This window comes from Squalius cephalus (genome assembly GCF_949319135.1).
Source record: "Squalius cephalus genome assembly, chromosome: 9".
Classification (NCBI taxonomy): domain Eukaryota; kingdom Metazoa; phylum Chordata; class Actinopteri; order Cypriniformes; family Leuciscidae; genus Squalius; species Squalius cephalus.
Window position 1 is genome coordinate 33,421,858 of NC_137130.1, and position 23,320 is coordinate 33,445,177.

At 36.1% G+C, this 23,320-nt stretch overlaps 1 protein-coding gene across 3 annotated transcripts in view; it reads right to left on the minus strand.

Moving 5' to 3' along the window:
• Positions 1 to 23,320, minus strand: part of fmnl2a (formin-like 2a) — a 118,297-nt gene that overhangs the window by 83,972 nt on the left and 11,005 nt on the right. For all 3 annotated transcript variants that reach the window (XM_079880244.1, XM_079880245.1, XM_079880246.1), the window contains exon 2: positions 1,866 to 1,949. In XM_079880244.1, coding sequence (XP_079736370.1) covers positions 1,866 to 1,949 — 84 coding nt within the window. The remainder of the gene's footprint in view (positions 1 to 1,865; positions 1,950 to 23,320) is intronic.

A 23,320-nucleotide genomic window follows, 5' to 3' on the forward strand; every position in this document is an offset into this window, starting at 1 on the left:
TTAATGTATTACTAACCATAAGCAATACATTTGTTACTGTATTTGTTAATCTTTGTTAACGTTAGTTAACACAAATACAGCTGTTCATTGTTTGTTCATGTTACTTCACAGTGCATTAACTAATGTTAACAAATACAATTTTTGATTTTAATAATGTATTAGTAAATGTTGAAATTAGCATTAACAAAGATGAATAACTGCTGTAGAAGTGCAGTTAATTATTAGTTCATGTTAACTAATGTAGTTAATGTCAACTACTGAAACCTTATAGTAAAGTGTTACTGCGTAACCTTAAATGGATGGTTGATTATGATTTCACTTTTTTAACTTTAGTTAGTGTGTAAAGTTGCTGTTTGAGCATAAACAACATCTGCAAAGTTACAATGCTCAAAGATCAAAGCAAAGGGAGATATTTGCTTTTAAAGAAATCGCTTTATAAGGACTACAACAAACGGCTGGTAGAGACTACACAACATTCCTCCCAGGTTAGTGAGATCACTAACCCTAAAATTTACATAAACCCCGCCCCCGGAACACGATTTATAGATTATCAAGACAGAATATGCTAATCAATGACAAGAAGATAACTACACATCAGCTACATAAATTCATCAACTAACCATTCAGAAACGTCCTGTTGCATTCTACATGTCACCTCTTCTTGAGTCTCGTCTCCATCATTGTCTGAATCCGGTTTGAACATAAAAAGCTAAACGTTTTTGAAATTTTCAGTGCATGCATGTGTGAGTGCAAGCTGTTGAAGCTCCGCCCTCTGTGCGGAGCAGCAGCTCATTTGCATTTAAAGGAACAGACACAAAACGGTGTGTTTTTGCTCACCCTCAAAAAGTGACAATTTTAACATGCTATATAACAATATCTGTGGGGTATTTTGAGCTAAAACTTCACATACACACTCACATACACACTTATAACAAATAATTTTGTTATATTCTAAATCAAATGTGTATACAATTCTCTCACTCATTTGGATGTTGACCTTGGCAACAGCCAATCAACAGCAGTGCATAACAGGAAAGAGGAAGAGAGTTCTGCTCAAAATAACACAAGGCCCCTGCACACACACACAACACATCAGCCACAGATATCACATTGACATTTAATATGTGGCCAGTGTGTGAGTGTTTGTGTGGATCATGCATACTCTACGTTATGGGGATAAAATGTCCCCACAAAGATGGCAATATTCAAAATCCTTGTCCTTGTGGGGAATGTTTTTGGTCCCCATTAGGAAAATAGCTTATCAATCATACAGAATGTTTATTTTTTATTTTTTTTATGTTATTAATAGTAAATTGGTTAACATGGCGGCTCATGTGATCTCAACAAGGCAGTGTCCACTGATAGATTATCAGTGGGGTCACATGATGGCCAGTATTAGAGTTCACAATCATTGTCAATATCACTGGTTGGATGAGATGGACACAGTATAGGATGAGTATTAACAATGAGTATAAAAAAAGCAACAACAACAGCAGCCAGACAAGTTGTGCTGTCTTCATGAGGACAAGATAAAGACCATATGTTATGTCTGCAGGGACACAAGGTCACCTAATGGACAAACAATGACTCACTGTAGTACAGATTGCCCACACTTGTCTCACTGAAATGCATGGTAAAATCTAAAATACATGACTGGGACCCGTGGAATTCCATGGAATTGTTGTGGCAAACTCTGTCATAATTTACTCATGTTGTTCCAAATCTGTATACATTTATTTTTCCTTCTGTGTGTACAAAAGAAGATATTTTGAAAAAATTGTCTGTTGTTTTAGACCCTAATGACTATTATTAGATTGACTGGGAGAATGGAGGAGGTAAGAGAAAGAAAGAATGTACTGTCTTACCTGATCACAAATGAGTTCCCATTTCTTCTCATTGTCGTACTGCCGAAGTAATCTTGCTTTGTCTGGAGGCAAGTTCATTGAGTTCTGCATAAAGACACAAAGAGGGACTAAAGTTAGTTGAAGTCCAGTAACTTCCACTGCTATCAGACAAACAAGACTGTTTATATATTTTTCCTGGAAAAAAGAGACAAAAAATACTGATTAAGACATGATTTATAGCAATGCACATCTAACAGACACAACACTTAAAAAGTGAAGAGCGATTTTCACGCAATGCGGTTTTAAAAATGGGCTGAAGTTAAAGAATATCTGTTTATCTGACCCTTACAAATACATTCACCCCATTCATAACAAACTCAATTCATGGCTCTGTGTCTGTGTTAGAAAAAAAAAGACTGTGTGTAAAATGTGCTGGTTCAGCAGAAAAGGAGACACATGGGGCTATATCTCTGCGCCAGCATCTTCTTCCTCTACAGACAGCGAGAGATACTCAACTGAAAAAACAGTGCCATTACTGCAGAAAGAAAAATTGATCAGTGGCTGGATACATTAAAATCGTCTTAAGAAAAAAGAATCTTAATGATAAATTTGTCTATTAAATTTGGATCGTTCAAATGTAAAGGCTGCGAGACATGTTAGTTTAACAACATTGGAAACTGGAATCCATTTAATGTGACATGGAGGAAAATAAAATAAATGAAGACACTTCAATGGACAACAACTGGAGGTTCTCATTGAGGAAATTATTGCAATGAAGAGAGTTCTCCTTGGGAGGCTTGATAATTACAGAATGTCATGATGGAAAGTAGGAGATGTGCACGTAGGAAGTGGCATGGGTGTTTCAGCAGCAACTAGATTATATAAGTACAATATTGTAGTATATATATATATATATATATATATATATATATATATATATATATGTTACATTTCTATACATTTTTCATTTTTAAAGTATTACCATTGAGAATTTAAAGGAGAACTTGGTAACTTTTTTAACTTAATAAACCTGTCTAGAATTCATTTAGATGGTTAAACAACCTGTTCTGGTGATATTGGTGACTTTCCCCGCTCCCCCCAGCGTTCCCAGGCGGAAAACCAACCTTGCAACTTGGGGACTACCGTCCCGGCAAAATAGAAATTGGAAGTCTCGTGAGAAACGAGAACGAGAACGAGAATGAGCGCGAAACACGAATTGCTTTACGGCAATTCGACATAAACACACACGCATGTATTATTATTTTTTTACAGTCTATGTGTATTACCAGATTACCCACCTCGGTAGACATAGCTCCACACGATACAGTTGGCTTGCTCCGATCATAACAAACGCACATGAGCAGTGGTAGAGAGGGGGAGGAGGCCACCGCAAGTGAGTTTTTTACGACCGTGTTGTGAAATATACGCCCCCCCCCCCCCACAGCTGTAGGGGGAGCTTGTGAGGAAAACATGCGACAACAAAAGGAAAAATCAGCGAAGAAGTGACTAGAGTTCGCTAGAGTTGCCGAGTTCTCCTTTAAGATGTTGAAGGTTATCCTAACTTCAAAAAGTTCTTTATGATATTTCTTAGAACATTCTCAATTTTCAAGAATTTGAATTCAAGAATTTCCCTCAAGTTTTATTTTAAGAAAAACCATAAACAAATGCAAAATAGTTTTAACTTTTTTTTTGTCAAGTTTAAAAATAAAATAGCAGTAAGAACCACAATAAAAAAAATAAAAAAATAAATAAAAAAAATAAATGTGATTGTAACTGTGATTATAAATTTTAAATGTCGGATGTTACGCAATGGTATATGCTTCTTAAGCCACAAGTCACAGTGATTCAATATCATTTTGTTTTGTTAATATCATATCATTGAGTTTAATTACCAAATTCCTTGTGGAGAACTACACTACCCATTATCCTGAACAGATATAAACCAATAAGAGAGTTACCACAAATACACAAGAATAATGGTAACAGTGGCCACCCAATCCCATGACTGCTAATATACGTATTTGTACATGTTTGAATAATTATTAAAAAAAAACTTTATATACTGCTTAAAGTCGCCCTGTGGTGAAAATCAAGCTTTTAATGTTGCTTATATGTCTATCTGGTGTTTTAAATATGCTTTAAGACAAACCATGTGCAAATTCATAAGTCAACACCATTGCTGAGTATTTTCTCCTTAAAACTGCAGTGAACTAGCCAGACGTCATCATACTCAGATTCTAGTCAGAATATGAGTCTGATACTGCTCCATTGGGCTGTGATTATGGGGCATGTTTCAACCGAACCAGGAAGGAAAATGCCTCTACACTCAATTGAATAGACCTAAAACCAATCAGAGCAACGGAGTAAGTGACGTATGTTCTTCATTCATCTTTCCGATCGACAAATGCCTTGATCACGGTTATCTGTTTCTCTTTTAAAATTAATGCGCTGTTGATATCTTCTATAACAGACGCAATGGCGGAATCTACACATCTCAATTCTCCAGCGGCAGTCATCTTTGTTGTAAACAAATTCAACCCAAGCATTCTTTGGTGACGTGGATGATTACTTTACTGTTCATCATCTGTCCATCATCATATAAAGCCCGCCCTGACAATTTGATTGGTCCGAACAGCACTGGTTCGAGCATAGTTGCTCCACAATGGATCAAGTCCAGACCGAACATCCCGACCTCAAATGTTGTGGGTGGGGCTAAGTTCGACTGGCATCCAGGCAAGCAGTGAACCAAAGACAGTCTCAAAAACGCGGTTATAAATCGCTGGTGTTTCTGACATCACAAACTACCTTGTAATCAATCAGATCAACGTGTGATCGTCAACCAGTGGATCTCTGAGCTGGTGTGAGTGAGTGGAGGCGGGGCTAATTTGCATATTCATAGCACCGCATATACTAAATGAGGCAAGGGTGTAGAGTTACATTTTAAGGCATGAAGATTTTTTTTTCAACAAAAAAACTTCTAAATATGTAATTTTGGTGATTAAAGATGAGTTTTAAGGGATACATTTATTGACAGAGGGACTTTAGTCAGTTGTATATAAAATGTAAGAAAAAAAATTGTAAACTAGCATTGCTGATTCAACCATGTCAATGAGGTGAGTAGTTCACTCAATGTTCAAGTTGGCATGAAATGAAAGGTCACCCTATTTTATCACATCTATTTTCTAAATGCATGTTATTGATCTTTTTATAAACAACATATGCAGTACTTCTTCAATCATTTTAAGCTCAAGTTCGTCTGCCTTCATTTTTGAGTGCAACACCCACATCTCAAAAATACAGATGGATAGAACCAAATCCCTGTTCTGCATTTTCTCTTTTTTGGTAATTCAGAATTGTTACACTTGGATATACAGCACAATTTTTTTTATCTCTATTAAAATGAAAGGGGTATATAGTTCCAGAACCAAGGCCTTTTAAAAAGTGGATGGTGCCTATAATCATATCCAAGATCATCCAAAATAATTTTCACTACAACAGTTTTACTAATAAGCTGTTAGCTTTGTATTTTTCAATAACAAATAACTTTGTGCTGGACTGCATTCCCTGTGTGGAGATGTTTATTCTCAAACATACGGACCATCTGCACATGTGTGTGCTCAGACTCCAAACATGTGCTGAGATCAGACCTCCACCTCTTACACAAGCGCTGTCCTTTACGTCTGCCCTACTTTCACACATCTGCTGCATGGAACTCCCCCAAAACACTGCAGTCACCAGATCCCCATCCGTACCCCACCCTTCAGAGCGAACACCACCCACCCGAACACAAACAGATGATTCCCTCTCCAGCTGTGTGCTGATAGAAAAACTAATCCAGCGCTGTTAAATTGCATCTTAATTTGGAAAAAACCTATAGTACAGGAGCCACACTATTTATCTGTGAGTATAGTCGTGCGCTGCTCTTGTTGTTTTTCTCTGTAGATTCCCAAAGCAGTGCTACTCACGCAGGAAGCCACTTTAAAGCGGATGGCTATGTTGTGTTTTCCAGCCTCAACACAGCAGTTGTTGGCCAGAGGGAAAACCCAACACTTAAAATGCGATCTATAGACAAAAAGGAAATCCGTCATAATGACTTTGAACATTTTTCTCAACAGAACTTCTTTAACTCTCTCCCCACCAATGATCGAATTTTCCATAATTTATGACACAACGCTTCCCTGCCATTGACAGAGTTTTCAGGGAGTCCATGTTTTCACTGTTATACTGTAGGGGGCACTATTATGCACAACAAACAACGTTCACACAACTCTGAATAAAATTCAATGACGTTAAGGCTGTAATTTGATTAGTTACCAAGGCACACGTGATCCAAGTTAGCCGTTACGCTTTCTCCAATGGTAGAGCCAGGAAAGAGTACAGAATCTCCGAATCAAAACACAGGCGAAGAAGAAGATTGCAACGCAATCCTCAAACAATAAACAGCAGAAAAATCAAAACTGCCTAACGTTACCGAATAAAATGTTGACCCAGGACTAGGCCAGTGAAGATTTGGGGGTGTTGATGGAAGCAATTTATTCCATCTATGTTTAGATCATCGTTCTGAATCCGATCATTGACTTGGGATACATGCAATGTTACTTTAGAAAATTGTAAGAAGTTGACAATGCCATAAAAGAGGTTAAAGGGATAGTTCACCCTAAAATGAAAATTCTGTCAGTAATTACTCACCCTCATGTTGTTCCAACCCAAGACTTCGTTCATCTTCGGAACACAAATTAAGATATTTTTGATTAAATCTGAGAGCTGATCACTCCTCCATAGGCTGCTAGGTGACCGAAACTTGCTGGCCCAGAAAAGTTATTAAAGAGATCGTTAATATAGTCCAAGTGACTACAGTGGCTTAATCTTAAGTATATCAAGCGACGAGAATACTTTTTGTGTGCAAAAACAAACAAAAATAACGACTTTATTCCACTATTCATTTCCTTCTCTCTGGGCCTCGTAGTGTTTTTGCGTAGCGCGTCTGTGTTACACGTCACCACGTAGGCTCACAATTGGCCGAAGCTGGTCATGTGTGTGATGCGTGATGACGTGCAACACAGACGCACAGCGCAAAAACACTACGAGGCCCAGAGAGAAGGAAATGAATAGTGGAATAAAGTCGTTATTGTTGTTTGTTTTTGCGCACAAAAAGTATTCTCGTCGCTTGATATACTTAAGATTAAGCCACTGTAGTCACTTGGACTATATTAACGATCTCTTTAATAACTTTTCTGGGCCAGCAAGTTTCGGTCACCTAGCAGCCTATGGAGGAGTGATCCAGCACTCAGATTTAATCAAAAATATCTTAATTTGTGTTCCGAAGATGAACGAAGGTCTTACGCGGTTGGAACAACATGAGGGTGAGTAATTACTGACAGAATTTTCATTTTTGGGTGAACTAACCCTTTAAGTCTGTATTTTTTACTCCATTCAGAAACAAAAGTTGTCATTCTATTTTTAAACGGAAGAGATCTTCCCCTTATCTCCACCTGAACAGCAAAACAAAGTTTCTGGTTATGTGCGTGTGGACTTGTTGATGAAATTTGTGTAATATGATATTGCCGTGACAACAGAGAAACCTAAATCTAATCTGCAAGACCAGATGTCTGACAAATGAAATAACCGACCGATATTTGATGGGCAAAGCCATATGCTGAACAAATAAATATGATCAGTCAAGCCAGTTCATGCCAAGTTCAAGTTTTAGATACAAAACAACAAGCCCAACCCACACAGGAGTAACACCTAGATCTATCTTTAATGTTTTAGAGACACAATGTAAGATTCTCTAGGATTTTTAGTCCAGACAGGCAAGATTATTTGTTATATTTGATGGTTAATTATATTTCCAAATGTAGAAGCCTCTAAGGTCTGCAGATGGATAATTAGAGAAGTAGAGGCAAGCAGAGATAGTCTCAGACAGACCGCCCACAGTCCGCTCACTGACCGTCTGATGCATATTACACACTAAAACGAGAGCTGGGCTCAAAACACCTTTTACTGTTGTCTGTACAATCATTTGGATTAACTGGTGCACCATTACTAGTAGAATTAGAACTACTAATTGTGCACGATGGTCTATCATCTGAGTATCATTGATTTTAAAATCATTTGCCCCTGAACAGCACATAAAAATAAGGCTGGTTCTTATAGACAGTCTTGACCATGAATAAGTCGCAATGTGGACCTGACTTTATTTGGTCATGCTGGATAAAATTGTATGTATGCATTGTTAGTTTGTCTTTTTAGATTGTTTTATGTGAAACGTTTGGTGCTGCCATATATATACATTTTCCACCAAAGCACATGGCTCTAAGATGGAAAATCCACTCATTTCGAGAAAGAAGTTTCCAGGAACAACTGCTTGGTTAGGACACTGATGTCTTCTTCTATGGTCAGATTGACCCTGACAGCAGAGTTCAGGCAGTACTTTGATCACCTGTGTTTGAATGGCTCCTCTGGGTTGATCTTAAACATCCTGACCGCTCGAAAAACCCAAATAAGCACCTACACATCCACCCCGCCCTGACCCAAACACCACTAAACACAGCTCTCTGAAAACTGCCACAGCATGAGCATGTATAAAAGAGGGTGATATCATCATCATCATCACTTCATGGTTCTCTTAATGGTCTGTAAAACTTGCTCTGAAAGACTTGAGCTGAACGAAAAAAGTTCAAATGAATTAATGTACCATGCAACTGTAGACAATGTGTCATTTTGCTATGCAGTTTATACCATGGTAGATATCTGTGCAGCTATCAGTGGGCAGGACTGGCATAAAGAAATGCAAAAAGTCCCCAAACACACTGTAAAAAAAAAAAAAAAAAAAATAGAGTCATGGCCACATCAGTTTTTCCATTAGTCTAACTCATATCAAAATGATTTAACCAATTTGACCTTCTTGTCTTATACGGTGTGTCTGCATGGTTGGATTACAGAATTACTGCACAAAATTACAGAAGATGCTGGATTGTCAACAGTACTAATAGTGCATGGGAAAAGTTTTGAATTCGATTGAGTTTGAATCCTCCTTTTACCAAACTCTCCCTACTCCCTTTTCCTATAGTTGTTCATGGTTGCTGATCTACTTCACCACAACTTGCATATTAATACAAAAGTCAGCTGTCTTGTGGTTTTTTTTTTTTTTTTTCACTTCGAAATTGAACTTTTCTTTATATAATAACAGTTTTACTGTTTTTAGCTTTTGTTTTGTACTCATGTTCCACAATGTGAAGCTGTCTGATGTATGCCTTGATTTGTAATGAATGATCATATCTTTTGGTTTGTACCCATCAGGTTACAAATATAGAGAAGACAATTAAATAAGATCAAGTACCTGTCATTAGTAAAGTATTTGACTTGCTAGAATGAACCACATGTGTTTTTTTTTCTTGAAGATGACTGACTCTCTAGCTTGTCATTATATGAGTCATAATAGGATAGAAAAAAAGGATAAATAAGCCTTATAGCACAGCATGAACTGAAGTTTTCTAAATAAGAATTACTGCTAATCTTAATCCCAGTTTAGACCTGATCTCTGGTCTATTTGTAGTACACCAATGATTCACAATTTTACTGGTCCATGCACAAATGTTAATACTGTCATAATTCATGCTTCATTGTTAAATCTCTATATGCGATTTATTTGTAAACTTAACTTTGGAAAGCCTGAATGCTACATTCAAATTATCAACAAATGCAGAACTTAACTTTACTTCATCATTTCTGTTCAATGTCTTTTAATTGTCCAATAATGGACCACTAAATAATGTTTGGCAACCACAAATTGTCTGTTTCACCATTTAAAACCTCACAAACAATGTTGTCTTTAAAAGTGTGCTTTCTTTAAAATAAATGCCACTTCACTTCATATACTGTTATCTAAAGCCGTTGGACATGTCTGGGAAGGGAGTACTAATAAAAATCTGGTCTGGTAGTTCAAGCAGACATATATGTTTTCCAGTGTTAGTGTGTGTACCTGGTAAACCCTATGTTGTGAGGACCAAATGTCCCCTCAAGGATAGTAATACCAGTAATTTTTGTCCTTGTAGGGAAATGTTGTGGTCCCCATGAGGAAAGCAACTTATAAATCATACTAAGCGATGTTTTTTTGAAAATGTAAAAATGCAGAATGTTTTCTGTGATGGGTAGGGTTAGCGTTAGGGGATAGAATTTACAGTTTGTACAGTCTAAAATCATGTCGGAATAACCCCATAAAAAAAAAAATGTGTGTGTGTGTGTGTGTGTGTGTGTTTGTGTGAGCATGTGTCATCTAAACAGTAGTTTAAATTTCCATTTCTTGTATCAGATTCACAGTGGATTTGTCAACCATAAAGTGGATTCGAAGAGTTTCTTATCACAGCATTATAAAGAGGAAGAGAGCAGTTCTCTGAGGCAGACTCAAATATCTCTGCTCTTTCCTCTCAGTGAGGCATGTGATCACTCCTTCTCAAATTTTCCTGTGTCTGGTGGCATCCAGACAGTCTCTTCCACTAGACCAAATACCCCATGAGTCTGGGCTGCAGACTAAAAGTGACAGAAAATATTTTTCTGACAGTAAGAAATAAATCTGTCTTCACAGTATAGCTTGCACTTATGCTGTATATTAATTAATAATAAAAAAAAACAAATAAAAACATTTAAAAGCATACAAAAATGGGAAACGCTATCCAAAAAGTTCCAATATGTCTACAGGTTTATATCAGACTCTAGCAAATACAACAACAACAAAAATCCATATATATAAGCACATGCTAAAATATAATTAAGAATTAATGACTAAATCAGACAATTAAAAGTCCTTGATATGTGTCAATCTGCCTGGATTATTAAAGAAAAGCTCATTTGTAATGAGCTGTTTTGTCAGTTTTTTTTTTTTTTTTTTTGGCAAAATATGTCAGCACATCAAGAATTTGTCGCAGAAAGTTGCCGTCTGGTACAAAAGAGCTTCAGCTCTTCACAGGCTTAAATAAATGATATCCCTACTTACAGATTAATGGCTGACAGCAAAGAACTGTTCATTTGTTTCTCATTGATGTTTTTGAATGTTCCAGTCTACACAAACTAGTCAACATGCTGTGTATCAGTAACATCTGTAGGAATAGCTCAGTATCTGTCAGCAGGGAAGTCAGCGATTGAAAACAGGTGAGACCTCATAATATTGAAAATTCTCTTCCTCTTTGTCTTTCTGTCTGTCCCCTACCCAACGGCTCCTCGAGTCACAGGTTTAGCCAGGTGGCGAGTGTCATCCCCTAATTAGTGCAACATGTTTCCGTAATCCGGACGATTCTGCGAGGCTACGCAGGTGTCCTCCGTCTGCTAGCGGATTAGTAGTATAATCTCAGCCCCCCACTGTCCACTGCACCCCAAACACAGACCACTGAAACCTAGCTTACAACTTACTCAATACTGCACTCTAGTTTTGGCAATTATTTCCAAGCATGCTCGTTTCATGACCTCATGATCACGTTGTATGAGAGGGGTGTACAGATATCCTCTTGAACATGGAAATTTAGCATTTTCAACACTATATGATGCCTACTGTATCATATTTGATACACAAAGGACTCTAAGAACTCTAAGTCAATTGCTTAGTTTGGGAATAAAATCAAGGTGGGTTTTTTTTCCTCCTTGAGTATGAGCTCCATACTATATGAGTCATAAAAAACTAATGTATCAAATATGATACTCAAAAAAACAAAAAAACAACAACAAAAAAAAAACCTTTTGGAAACTTATTCCATAACTGTTTTGTTTAAAAAAATGTAGATTTCCTGACTATTTTTTAACAGAGGAGAACTGGGCTTCCGACTGAGCCTGGGTTCTCCCAAGGTTTGTTTCTCCATTCTGTCACCTGATGGAGTTTTGGTTCCTTGCCACTGTTGCCTTGGCTTTTGGCTTGCTTAGTTGGGGACATAATATTCAACAATATTATTGATCTGCCCTACTTAGGGTGGGCGATGACGCAAATTTCGTCTAGAAACAAACTTTGTTGTATTATTTTCATGTTATCACTGTGAAGCTGCTTTGATACAATCTGTATTGTAACGCTATATAAATAAAGGTGACTTGACTTGACTATATGTTCATATGACATTCTTTACAGGTTTGATAAAAATGTCTTAAAATGAATCGTTCACACAAACATTACAATTATGTCATCATTTACACCCTCATGTCCTTCCAAACCTGAATGACTTTCTTTCTTCTGCGGAACACAAAAGAATACACTTTGAAAAACATTGTGAACCAAACAAAATTGGAGCCCATTGACTTCCATTGTATGGACAAAAATCCTTAAGAAAGTTCTCAAATTATCTTATTTTTTGCTCCACAAAAAAAAAAAAAGAAAGTCACAAGGACGATCACAAGTCACAAGGACGATGACATCACTGTTTTCTCCAGAGCTGCTGTAAAGATAAATTAATAACTTTTTTACAACAGAAATGAACCATCACTGAATTTACTTAAGCTGGACTGTGACGCTATTTTCTTCTAGATCTGCTTTACAGCCAAAACAAACTTTGTTGTATTATTTTCTGTTATCACTGTAAAGCTGCTTTGAAACAATCTGTATTGTAAAAAGCGCTATATAAATAAATGTGACTTGACAAGGTTTTAGAACGACACGAGGGAAGAGAGTAAATGATGACAGAATTTTCATTTTAGGGTGAACTATTCCTTCAACTTTTTTGAAGTTCAATCATATAATGAGTTAGTGGGTGTATATAGGGGAGAAATACTGGGAATAATTCAGTAATATGATATTGCAAATTAAAATGTGAAAATGCTGAAAATTCTTCCTGAGAAAACTTGTAGTGGTTACTGCGTACAAATAATAAATAATCACATAAAACCTGTCGGCCCTTATTAATATGCACTTTGAGAATCTTGTGCTCAGTGTCTACTACCCTATAAGAAGATTACAGACGATTCATTTTAAAACAGAGGCCGATCTGTGATGGGTTATCAGAGTGTAATCCTTTAAATACTGTACAGTTAAGATGATTTATTCTCTTTTCCCTCCAAAACTAAACAACAATGTGGTAGTGAGCCCATTTGTTATTTTCTTTCCAGATTATTATATCACACATCTCTCTGAAATATTTGATTCTGATTGGTCATTCTGCAGTCGAACTGTATAATTAACTTTTGTCACAGACAACCGGTTTCTTTTAAATCTGTGCTAATTTGAATAGTATAGTAGTATACTGTATCACTAGCATCACTGTAGTTCAATGTTTTTTAACTGGTGGGTCGTGACACAAAAGTGTACAGTAACTCAGTGTTGTTTGCATTTTCCCCACGATGTGCTCAGAGCTGGAGTTTGACTAACAACACGTGGGAAATATGACTGTAACAATATTTAGTATAACAGTACATTATTAATCATAATTAATCAAAACCGATTTGTTTATGACAGCTGATAGTAGTTTCTAATGATTTGTTGTTAGTTCGTTGTCATATACTGTAGGTGATGAGTATGCACTCTTTTTTTTTTTAGATTAGTCATTTCGTTCACCTGTTGTCATTTAATCTTTGTCCAGCTGTTCCTGTTTAGTTCCCTCATTTTTCCTTGTGTATAAATACTTCATGTTTGGTTCAGTTTGATGTCAGTCATCACCTATATTAGTCACATTGAAGTTACAGGTATGTGTTATCTTTCTGAGTATTCGAGTTTCCTATTAAAGGACTATTTTGTTAGATCTCCTGTTTCAAGTCTCTTTGAATTTTAAGACCATGACAGCAGGGTTATTTCTTAAACAAAAACATGAAGGTGCCCTTGATGAAGCATCTCTGTTTAAATGAGTGTGTTGTCTGTGTTTTATTGGTTGTTGTCTCCCCTCTTCCAACCATCTACACTCCCACTTTTCCAGAGCTTTACAAGCCCATTTCTTGAGTCTTTTTCAAATCTGATGTGTGAACGACCAGAGCTAAAACAGAAGTGTTTCATGACACTTACAAAAAATGTAACGCAAAACAGGGCTTCAAACAAAAAGCCCAGACTACAACCAAAAATACCCACAGCATAACAAAACTAGAATATAAATAAAACTAGCAAAAACAGGGAAGGTAAACAGAGAGGTTTTACAGACTTTCGAACCAACAGGAACCAGAGCTTTGTCAAAAAACACACCAGCAAAAGACAGAGCACACAAGGGTAATATATAAGGAAAGAAAATGAGGGTAACAAAGGAGAGCAGGTGGGACAAATGAACTAATATGAGACAACAAGGGGGCAGGGCAAAGACATGAGACAGGAGAGCACAAACAAACATGACAGGAGCCATGTGCTCACACCCAACATGACAAAACAAGAGCACATGGCAAATCAACAACCAAAGCAATGTGCTCAAAAATGAAAACACAACACAACAAACTGACAAATGTGCATGGCGAGGGAATTAACAACACTTGATATGTGTCATGGAACACGACTGGAATCAGAACCACCACACATTTTGCAGAAACCACTGTTGGCTTTGAGAGCCGGCATTTAAATTGCTTCACAGACAGTGTCTTGTTATTGTGATTCCTAAATCAATTCATGTTGCCTCATTTAAAAAGTCTGCGTCAACGCAAATTTTCTGTGCTGATTTGCATTATAAAGAGTAATCCGATCCCATAATGAGAGAGAGAGAGAGAGAGAGAGAGAGAGAGAGAGAGAGAGAGAGAGATCAAACTTTCAAGAAACATCTTTCTCTCACAAAAGCACATGGTTCTCTGACATATGTTTGCTCCAGACACGTTTCTCCAAACAGAGTAAATATTAAATAGTCCTGAAACGGCCATGCATTAAAGGAGTAGTAACTAAAAAAATGAAAATTCTGTCATCATTTACTCACCCTCAAGTTGTTTCAAACTTGTATGAATGTCTTTCTTCTGCTGAACACAAAAGAAGATATTTTGAAGAATGTCGGTAACCAGACAGTTGATGGACCCCATTGACATTTATAGTGGGGAAAAAAAATACTATGGAAGTCAATGGGGTCCATCAACTGTTTGGTTACCCATATTCTTCAAAATATCTTCTTTTGTGTTCAGCAGAAGAAATCAATTTATACAAGTTTGAAACAACTTGAGGGTGAGTAAATGATGACAGAATTTTCATTTTTAAGTGAACTATTCCTTTAAATGCTTATGTCCAGATTACAAGGCTGAAAGAAAGAAAGAAAGAAAGAAAGAAAGAAAGAAAGAAAGAAAGAAAGAAAGAAAGAAAGAAAGAAAGAAAGAAAGAAAAAGAATATAATGTGTAGAGGGTAAGGGCGCAGTGAGCTGTAGAAGGGTGGGTTGTAGTCGGTTATGAACATTTAGTCTCTTCTGTGTCACCACACTAATATGAAAAGCTAAAGCATCACAATTACTAACAGCAACCACACACATAAACACTACAAATCAACAAACTCTTCAATAGCAACACAGCTACCAAAAACAAACTGATTTCAGTATAAACCACATCATGTAACTACTTTACTATACTTTGCTTACTGACTAGTGCTTCTGGCCCCAGTTTAGTTCGGTATGTTAGTTTTCAGTTGGTGAGTATGTCACATGTCAACTATGTTTCAGCTGGCCAACCTACAGCATTCAATTCTTCTTTGTGTTTGCTGAAACAAATATCAGTCATGGCAATTTACCGGCCCTGCAGCTTGTGTGCATTGAAGAGGGTTTTACAAAAGATCCTCCACCTTTATTCTTTTAAACACACTCTGCCTAAACCGGCTGTGATGTTTTCAATGCTGTCACATGCTGTTCATATCACAGTGCTCTAAAGAGTTAAGATCTGACCGCCTCACACAGGGCTGACTCTGACAGAACCAAACAAGCTGCTAATACACACTCAGGACCCATTAACCCCGTCACATGACACTTCACAGCTAAACTATTACACATGCTATACAAAGACGAACTCAGACGCACAGGACGAGAGATAATGAGTGCCAGATCAAGATGGAGAGAAAGAAACAGATGAAATAATCGGAATGAAGATGAAATAAATAATAATACTAGGAATAAGATGAAATAAAAATTACAATCTACTATAGGATTTAATTTGTTAACATTGGTAAAATGTAAAAAATATGCTATTGTTCACTGTTAATTCATGTCTGTTCATAATATATTAACTAATGATAATTTTTAACTGAAGTTAAAGTTAAAAAGTTTATATTTAGAAATTTGTATAAGCGACACTATAGTTCAAAAGTTTGGGGTTGATAAGATTTTTTTTATGTTTTCTTTGTTATTTTTTTCATTTAAATGTCTATTATACTCACCAAGGCTTACACTCACTCACCTTTAATGACCTTTAACCTTCAATATGGTTCAAAATGTAATTTATTCCTGTGATGGCATCCTTCAGAAATCATTCTAATATGCTGATTAGCCTCTTAATTCTTTTTCCCGGGATGCTTTGAATAGAAAGTTCAAAAGAACAGCATTTATATGAAATAAATTATATTTTTTACACTTTATAAAATTCTTTATTGTCACTTTTGCATCCTTTCTGAATAAAAGCATTAATTTATTTTAAAAAAACTATAAATAAATAAGCTTTTGAAGAATAGTGTAGATTTATAAATGCTGTAAAAGTATAGTTAATTGTTGTTCATGATACCTGATGCAATGACTAATGTTAAAGAAACACTTGGACAGGGGAAAACAGGGATTTTGGGTTGGGTCCAAAAAGCTAAATGTCTGAGCATTACTGAAGATTAAGTACAAACAGTCGACACAGCAAGTTCACATACGTGCATTACAGTGAGTCTGTCACCGAAACGGATGAGCTCCCCCGCTGGGTCACAACACGGGGCAGAAAAACGGCCACGGGCTAAACTCACTTGAGCAAGACGACAGACGTTAGCAGATCACAAGAATAAGAAGTGAAATGACTCTCTGCAGACACGGGTCATTACATCTTAAGAGTCTAGGAAGCCAAACCATTAAAGCAGATGAAGAAAAAAGAAAAAAAAGAGTAAAATCTTCTTCCAGTGAGAGGTGCATCAACTAGTCTCAGCCTTATGAGCATGGACTGTTCATGGACAGCCTGATCAATATTGTGGAAAAAATGACAAGAGCTGGCTGAAATAACTAGGTCCACACAGACAAATTTGGCATTGCAAAGCCTACGATTTAAATAAATACTAGTGCTGTCAAATCAATTAATCGTAATAATCTTACATAAAAGCTTTTGTTTATATGTTTATACATACACACACACAGACACAAATATATATATATATATATATATATATACATACAGTGGGGAGAACAAGTATTTGATACACTGCCGATTTTGCAGGTTTTCCCACTTACAAAGCATGTAGAAGTCTGTAATTTTTATCATAGGTACTCTTCAACTGTGAGTGACGGAATCTAAAACAAAAATCCAGAAAATCACATTGTATGATTTTTAAGTATGTGTGTCGGCAGTGTATCAAATACTTGTTATCCCCACTGTATATATATGGGAAAACACAAATATATATATATATAAAAAAAAAAATATATATATATATATATATATATATAGCCTATATATATATATATATATGGGAAAAGTAACTATATTATGTATAGTATTCTATGAATTTGTTATGTCAATTGTACAAATCGTAGGATGATTAGAAAAAAGTAAGCATGAAAGTCCACCCCTAACCATACCCATCACTTAAGCAGATCTTATGAAAACGTACAAATGAGACTGTACAAAATAGCCACCAATTCGCCAAAACTTACAGTTGTAATCAAAATTATTCAACCCGCATTGCAAATCAGCAAATTATTGGCAAAACTGACAGACTTTCAGCTGTTTGCAATGAACCAATCAAACAAAAGTAATTGAAATTGCTCAACACAACAAATGTTTCAAGGTCATTCCCCAAATTCAACTGAAAATGCAACTTTAAATGACTTAAAGTTTAAATGCAGTCTCAAAATTATTCAACCCCTTCATAGCAAGCATGTTTTCAGTTGAATTTTGGAAAACCACTTGAAACATTTGTTGTGTTGAGGTATTTCAATTACTTTTGTTTGATTTGGTCATTGCAAACAGCTGAAAGTCTGTAAATTTTGCCAATAAACCTGAATTATAAACCTAAATTTAACCGTATTACCTAAATCTCATGTAGGCTATAAAAGCAAACTACTGTGGGTTGCTTTATATGTCGGTCAGTCTCTTTCCTGGAAGGTTCTTGACCAGAATTACCTGCAATGCTGGCTATATGCAGATACAAATAAGAAACTGAGACTTGAACTTAAATAAACCTTGTTTCTTTCTGTTGAATTGTGTCTTGTAAGCACAAGGACACCAAATATCTGGACACTGAAACAGCACAAAACAAAACCCTCCCTAAGATCAAATGACAGGAACTTGCATTTGTCAAGCTGTAACTATACAATCCAGTTATTCAACAATCATATTCTCTAGGGATGGAAACCACCAGTGGCCCCATGATACGATATTATCACAATTCCTAAGCAAGGATACCATATTATTGCGATACGCTGAATATTGCACTTTACTGTGCACATTGACTATGAAATTAAGATTTCAAATTATTATTATAATTTCCTGAAAAATAATGAACAATACTCACAATCCACGCCCTGAAAAGATCAATACTTGCCGTCCATGTATCGATACAATATCCCCACACAAAATATTGTGATACTATGCTGTATCAATTTTCTTTCTCTCTCTTTCTTTGAGTAATTAAGTGCTCTGATGCTTTTGTACAGTCAGAATAACATCTGGATTCACAAACACATGGCTTGGCCAAAGAAAACAGCCACACACACTTCCATACCATCTGTGCAGGGAGCTCAGGCCACGCTGGAGTTTCTCGCAGCTGTCCCCTTGGCCACCGCAGTGATCCTGAGAGCTCCCATGATGCACTGCAGGACAATGATGAGGGCAGAGAGCCCAGCATCCAGTCTGAGCAGTCACTGTTGGCTGATGAAGACGCCAGACCAGCCTGTGACATCATCTCTCCGCGCTCAATGATGCTGTGGAGTGTGTGACACGACGCATGAGACAAAAGAGCTAATCACTCTGAGTTAATCAGTACACAGACACAGTCACATCTACTGAACGGGCATGTCTTTCAAGATTATAAAACGGCTATAAAACGAGGTGAATTGGACCCTTAGCTTTTATGAGGGGCTCTACGCTTGCTTCGGAGAGTGTGTTTTTATCAGGATCAACATTATGCTGTAATGCTGCTGAAGCAGTACTACTATTATTACTATTAGAAACCACAGGATACACATTAATTGATCCACCAAATAAAGAAAATGCCTGCAGAATCGCTCTGTAGGTTGAATTTTTTTTACCTGATTTGTAGGTTACGATTTTTTCAGTGTGGCAGGTGTACAATTGTTTTTGTTTTGTTTTGTTTGGTTTTCCTCGGACATATGCCGTGTCAGGGCCGTAATAGTACACTTAATGGAACTCAATGGAAAATAGATAAATGTTGATGTCTATTGTCTACATTTAGGGCAAAAGTCTTGTCACTTTGATCAAAGCGGCAACTAAATCATAAGTTCACACTTAAGTTCTCTTTAAAACAAACAAACTGAAATACCTTTTGAGTCGACAAAAAGTTTCACTTTCATTTACATTGGAAACTGAACTCAGATCTCATTTTGGTTAGTTGCCATTGAATCTCAGCCCAAGTTATATATATAAGATATATATTATAATATATATATATCGCTTTAATTGATTTTTATTTCAGTTTTAAACTTTTTAACTTTAGTTTTACATGTTTTAGTTTCAGTAATTTAAGTATCTCAACTTCAACTTAGCAACTAACTTTATTTCCATTAGTTGCTAAGGAAACATTTCTAATATTTGTTTTCAAAGTTCAAGTTTATTTCAGATTAATTTCAATTAACAGTTTTTAATAGTTTTAGTTAATGACAACAACATATTTAAAATAGTTTTAATATTAGTATGTATATGTATATGGCTCACAACAAAAGAGCTCAAAGATAAAAATTCGTTTTTATCTCACATTTGCTCATGTAAAACACTATTGGTTAGGTTTAGTGCAAGGTTTAGTGTAGGTGGTATGTTATTTTCAAACACTAGGGTTAGGATTAGGCGAACGCTATAGCACCTCTCACCAAACATTTCATTTTCTGAACTGCTGTGATACGTACAACAACCAACTTAATAAAACTTTGCCCAATTCATGTTCATCTGTTTTGGATAAAACAGGATGCTCTTTTAATGTCTCTTACTGAACATTTCACTTTGAAAGTGTCATGAAACAGAAGCAGCTTAAAGGGATAGTTCAACCAAAAATGAAAATTCTGTCATTAATTACTCACTCTCATGTCGTTCCAAACCCATACGACTTTTGTTCATCTTCGGAACACAAATTAAGATATTTTTGGTGAAATCCGAGAAAGGCCCTGAAAGCTAGTAAAGACACAGTTAAAATAGTCTCTGTGACTACAATGGTTCAACTTTAATGTTATGAAGTGACAAGAAGAGAAGAAATTGTTTAAAAAAAAAGTATTGTTTTTGCGCACAAAAAGTATTCTCGTCGCTTCATAACATTAATGTTGAACCACTGTAGTCACATGGAATATTTTAACAATGTCTTTTCTAACCTTTCTGGGCCTTGAAAGTTACAATGACGTTGCTGCCTATGGCTGGTTCAGAAACCTCTCGGATTTCATCAAAAATATCTTCAGTTGTGTTCCGAAGATAAACGAAGGTCTTACAGGTTTGGATCGACATGAGGGTGAGTAATTAATGATTAATTAATTCATTAAAAGTTTTTGGGTGATTTTTTTGGTGAACTAACCCTTTAATATCGTTTTGCCACAGGCAAAATTTCCCAGCATGCAAAATCAGCAGCCCCAAAACAGCCAAGCTAGCTTTAACTGATCGTAGCCTTCCTCTCTCCCCTCCAGCTAGAGTTTATATTCTCCCCCGCTAAGGCTAATTAGCTCAGACAACAGCCTGGCACAAAGACCTTAAAGACCCTAAACGACCCGGTGGGACCATGGATGGATGGATGGATGGGCACACAGAAGAGAGGAGTGGAAGGTACTGTAGGCTCGTGCCAGGCTCTGCTCTGAGAGTGAATAAAGACAGTGTGTGTGTGTGTGTGTGTGTGCACAGAACCCACAGCTGTTTTCAAGCGTCTGCTGAAGGGTGAGCAGCTATTGTTCATTTAGATTCATTAAGAGTCAGACGGAGAACAGGTCTGTGACCACAATACTGATCACACGCTCAACGCAGACAAACATGACTTTGCTTATACAGCAGAAAACACTAAAAACATATTGAGTGATGGATTTATATATCTTTCTGACCTGCCGAGAGAGTACTTTTTTTTTGTGTGTGTGTGAAAGTTTTAGTTTATACTAAAAATACACTACTCTTCAGAAGTTGGGGGTCAGTAAGGTGTTTTAATGTTTTTGAATGAAGTCTCTTATGCTCACCAAGACTACAATGATTTGATACAGTGAAACATATTATTACAATTTAAAATTATCAAAATTTTGTTTTCTATTTTCAAATATTTTCAAATGTAATTTGTTTATGTGATGGCAAAGCTGAATTTTCTTCAGTGCCACATGATCCTCCAGAAATCATTATAATCTGATGGTTTGCTGCTCAAGATACATATTATTATTATTATTACCAATGTAAACTGCTGCTTAATATTTTTTGGTGAAAATATTTATTAAATAAAATAAATGATTTGTCATTTAATGTGACATTGCTGAATGAAAATATTTATAATTAATATTTAAATGTATATAATAATAATAATAATAATAAAAACTCCCCTCAAGCTTTTAAACAAACGTGTATTTTATTAAGTATCCTAAAATGAGCTTCATGTGCAAGCGTCTAAATTAACTGGTACTATTCAAGTCAAAATATTAATGACTGGATCTACTATATTACGTATTTCTAAGAATCAGATGAGGTAGATTATTAATTAAGCTGCTAAGAATTGTACAGTTTTGCTTGCTTTGTGCTGTTTAAAGGAAATGCTGAATCATGTGTTGACTCCCAGTTCTGACTGTTGCCTGTATACATATGAATGGTTAAATACACACTAAGAAGAAAAGATCAAATGCAATTCATACTCTTGATGTAAGACCAATCACAATTCTGTACTATAATAACGTCATCACTATCTGTCTGTTCAGTAAGAGGAAAATTTTCCAACTTTAATCTTAGGTTACAGGCAGCACACCTAAGACTGAAATAATCTTCCAAAACACTTTAAATGGGATCTTTACACTGAATTAATTGGAGTTAAATTGGACTTAAAGCTTTAACAATCTCTAACCAGAATATCAATACAGTTCTGTTTTGCAAACACTGTAAATGTTGTTGTCTAAAGTACAACAGGCCCTGTTAAAAGACATATAGTTTGACATAGTTATGAGCTCACTATGATGTCACGCTAATGTAGCTGATTACATCTACTGTTTTCAACATATTGTCTGGCACCAGCGCTCACTCTTGACGTTCTATGTACATAAGTTCCCTGTCTCCATTGTTGCTTACCAGCATGTTTGACAAATAATGGCCTTACTCTTCCAATGAACAATTAGTAGACACATTTAATACACAATTGAGAATGAGTTGTCACAGAAACTATATGATTAAAGGTCAAATGTCCAATATGTTTATGAATTCTTTCCTTCAAACTAATATAATAGAATAAGATAAGACTTTTGGAAAGCTGTTGGATAGCAAGTGAACATAATAAAATTACAATGACATACATTCAGCCAAGAGTCAGCAATGTACAGTACTGAAGGTAGATCTTAACTGAAAGGTTGAACTGTGTTCTCGGGACAAGGTTAGACAATGGTCAGATCAGTGTGTTTTATATGAAATAACTGATTGATAAAAAAAAAAATGTGTTGGTTAAAAAAACATGGTTTATCTTTTGTATGTTACCTTAATTAGTGTTTACAAGTTGAAAAACTACTAAATATCATGTAATGCATTATTGCACTGATATGTTGCAGAAAATGGCAAGGTGGAAATGTTCAAAAGCTTTTTTTTAATGTCAAGACTTATGTGCTTCTACATCCTTATTTGTTACTCAAGCAAACATCGTGTTATTGTTTGAAAATCTTCTTACTTTCTTCATAACTCAACTAAAACTGAGAAGATTCTTTGTTCATTAGGATCATTCTCTCTATTTTTAACTGGAGCTAAATTCTCGGTGGGGATTCTTAAAGCCTGTATGGGGGGAAATCGCCCCCTCTTTGCAGGAAAAAAACAGCCTCAGTGTTTAATTCACAGCATCTGGCTAACAAAAGCACACTGACTGATCCTTTAATACCGGGCTCAAGACTCGGCTCACTCTGTGTGGCCCGCACACCGCTCGAAAGAACGGCCTTCCCTTCTCTTCAGATGATTAAACATCAAGACAATCGAACTGAGGGATCAAGGATCCTTTTCGCATCAATCACAGTTG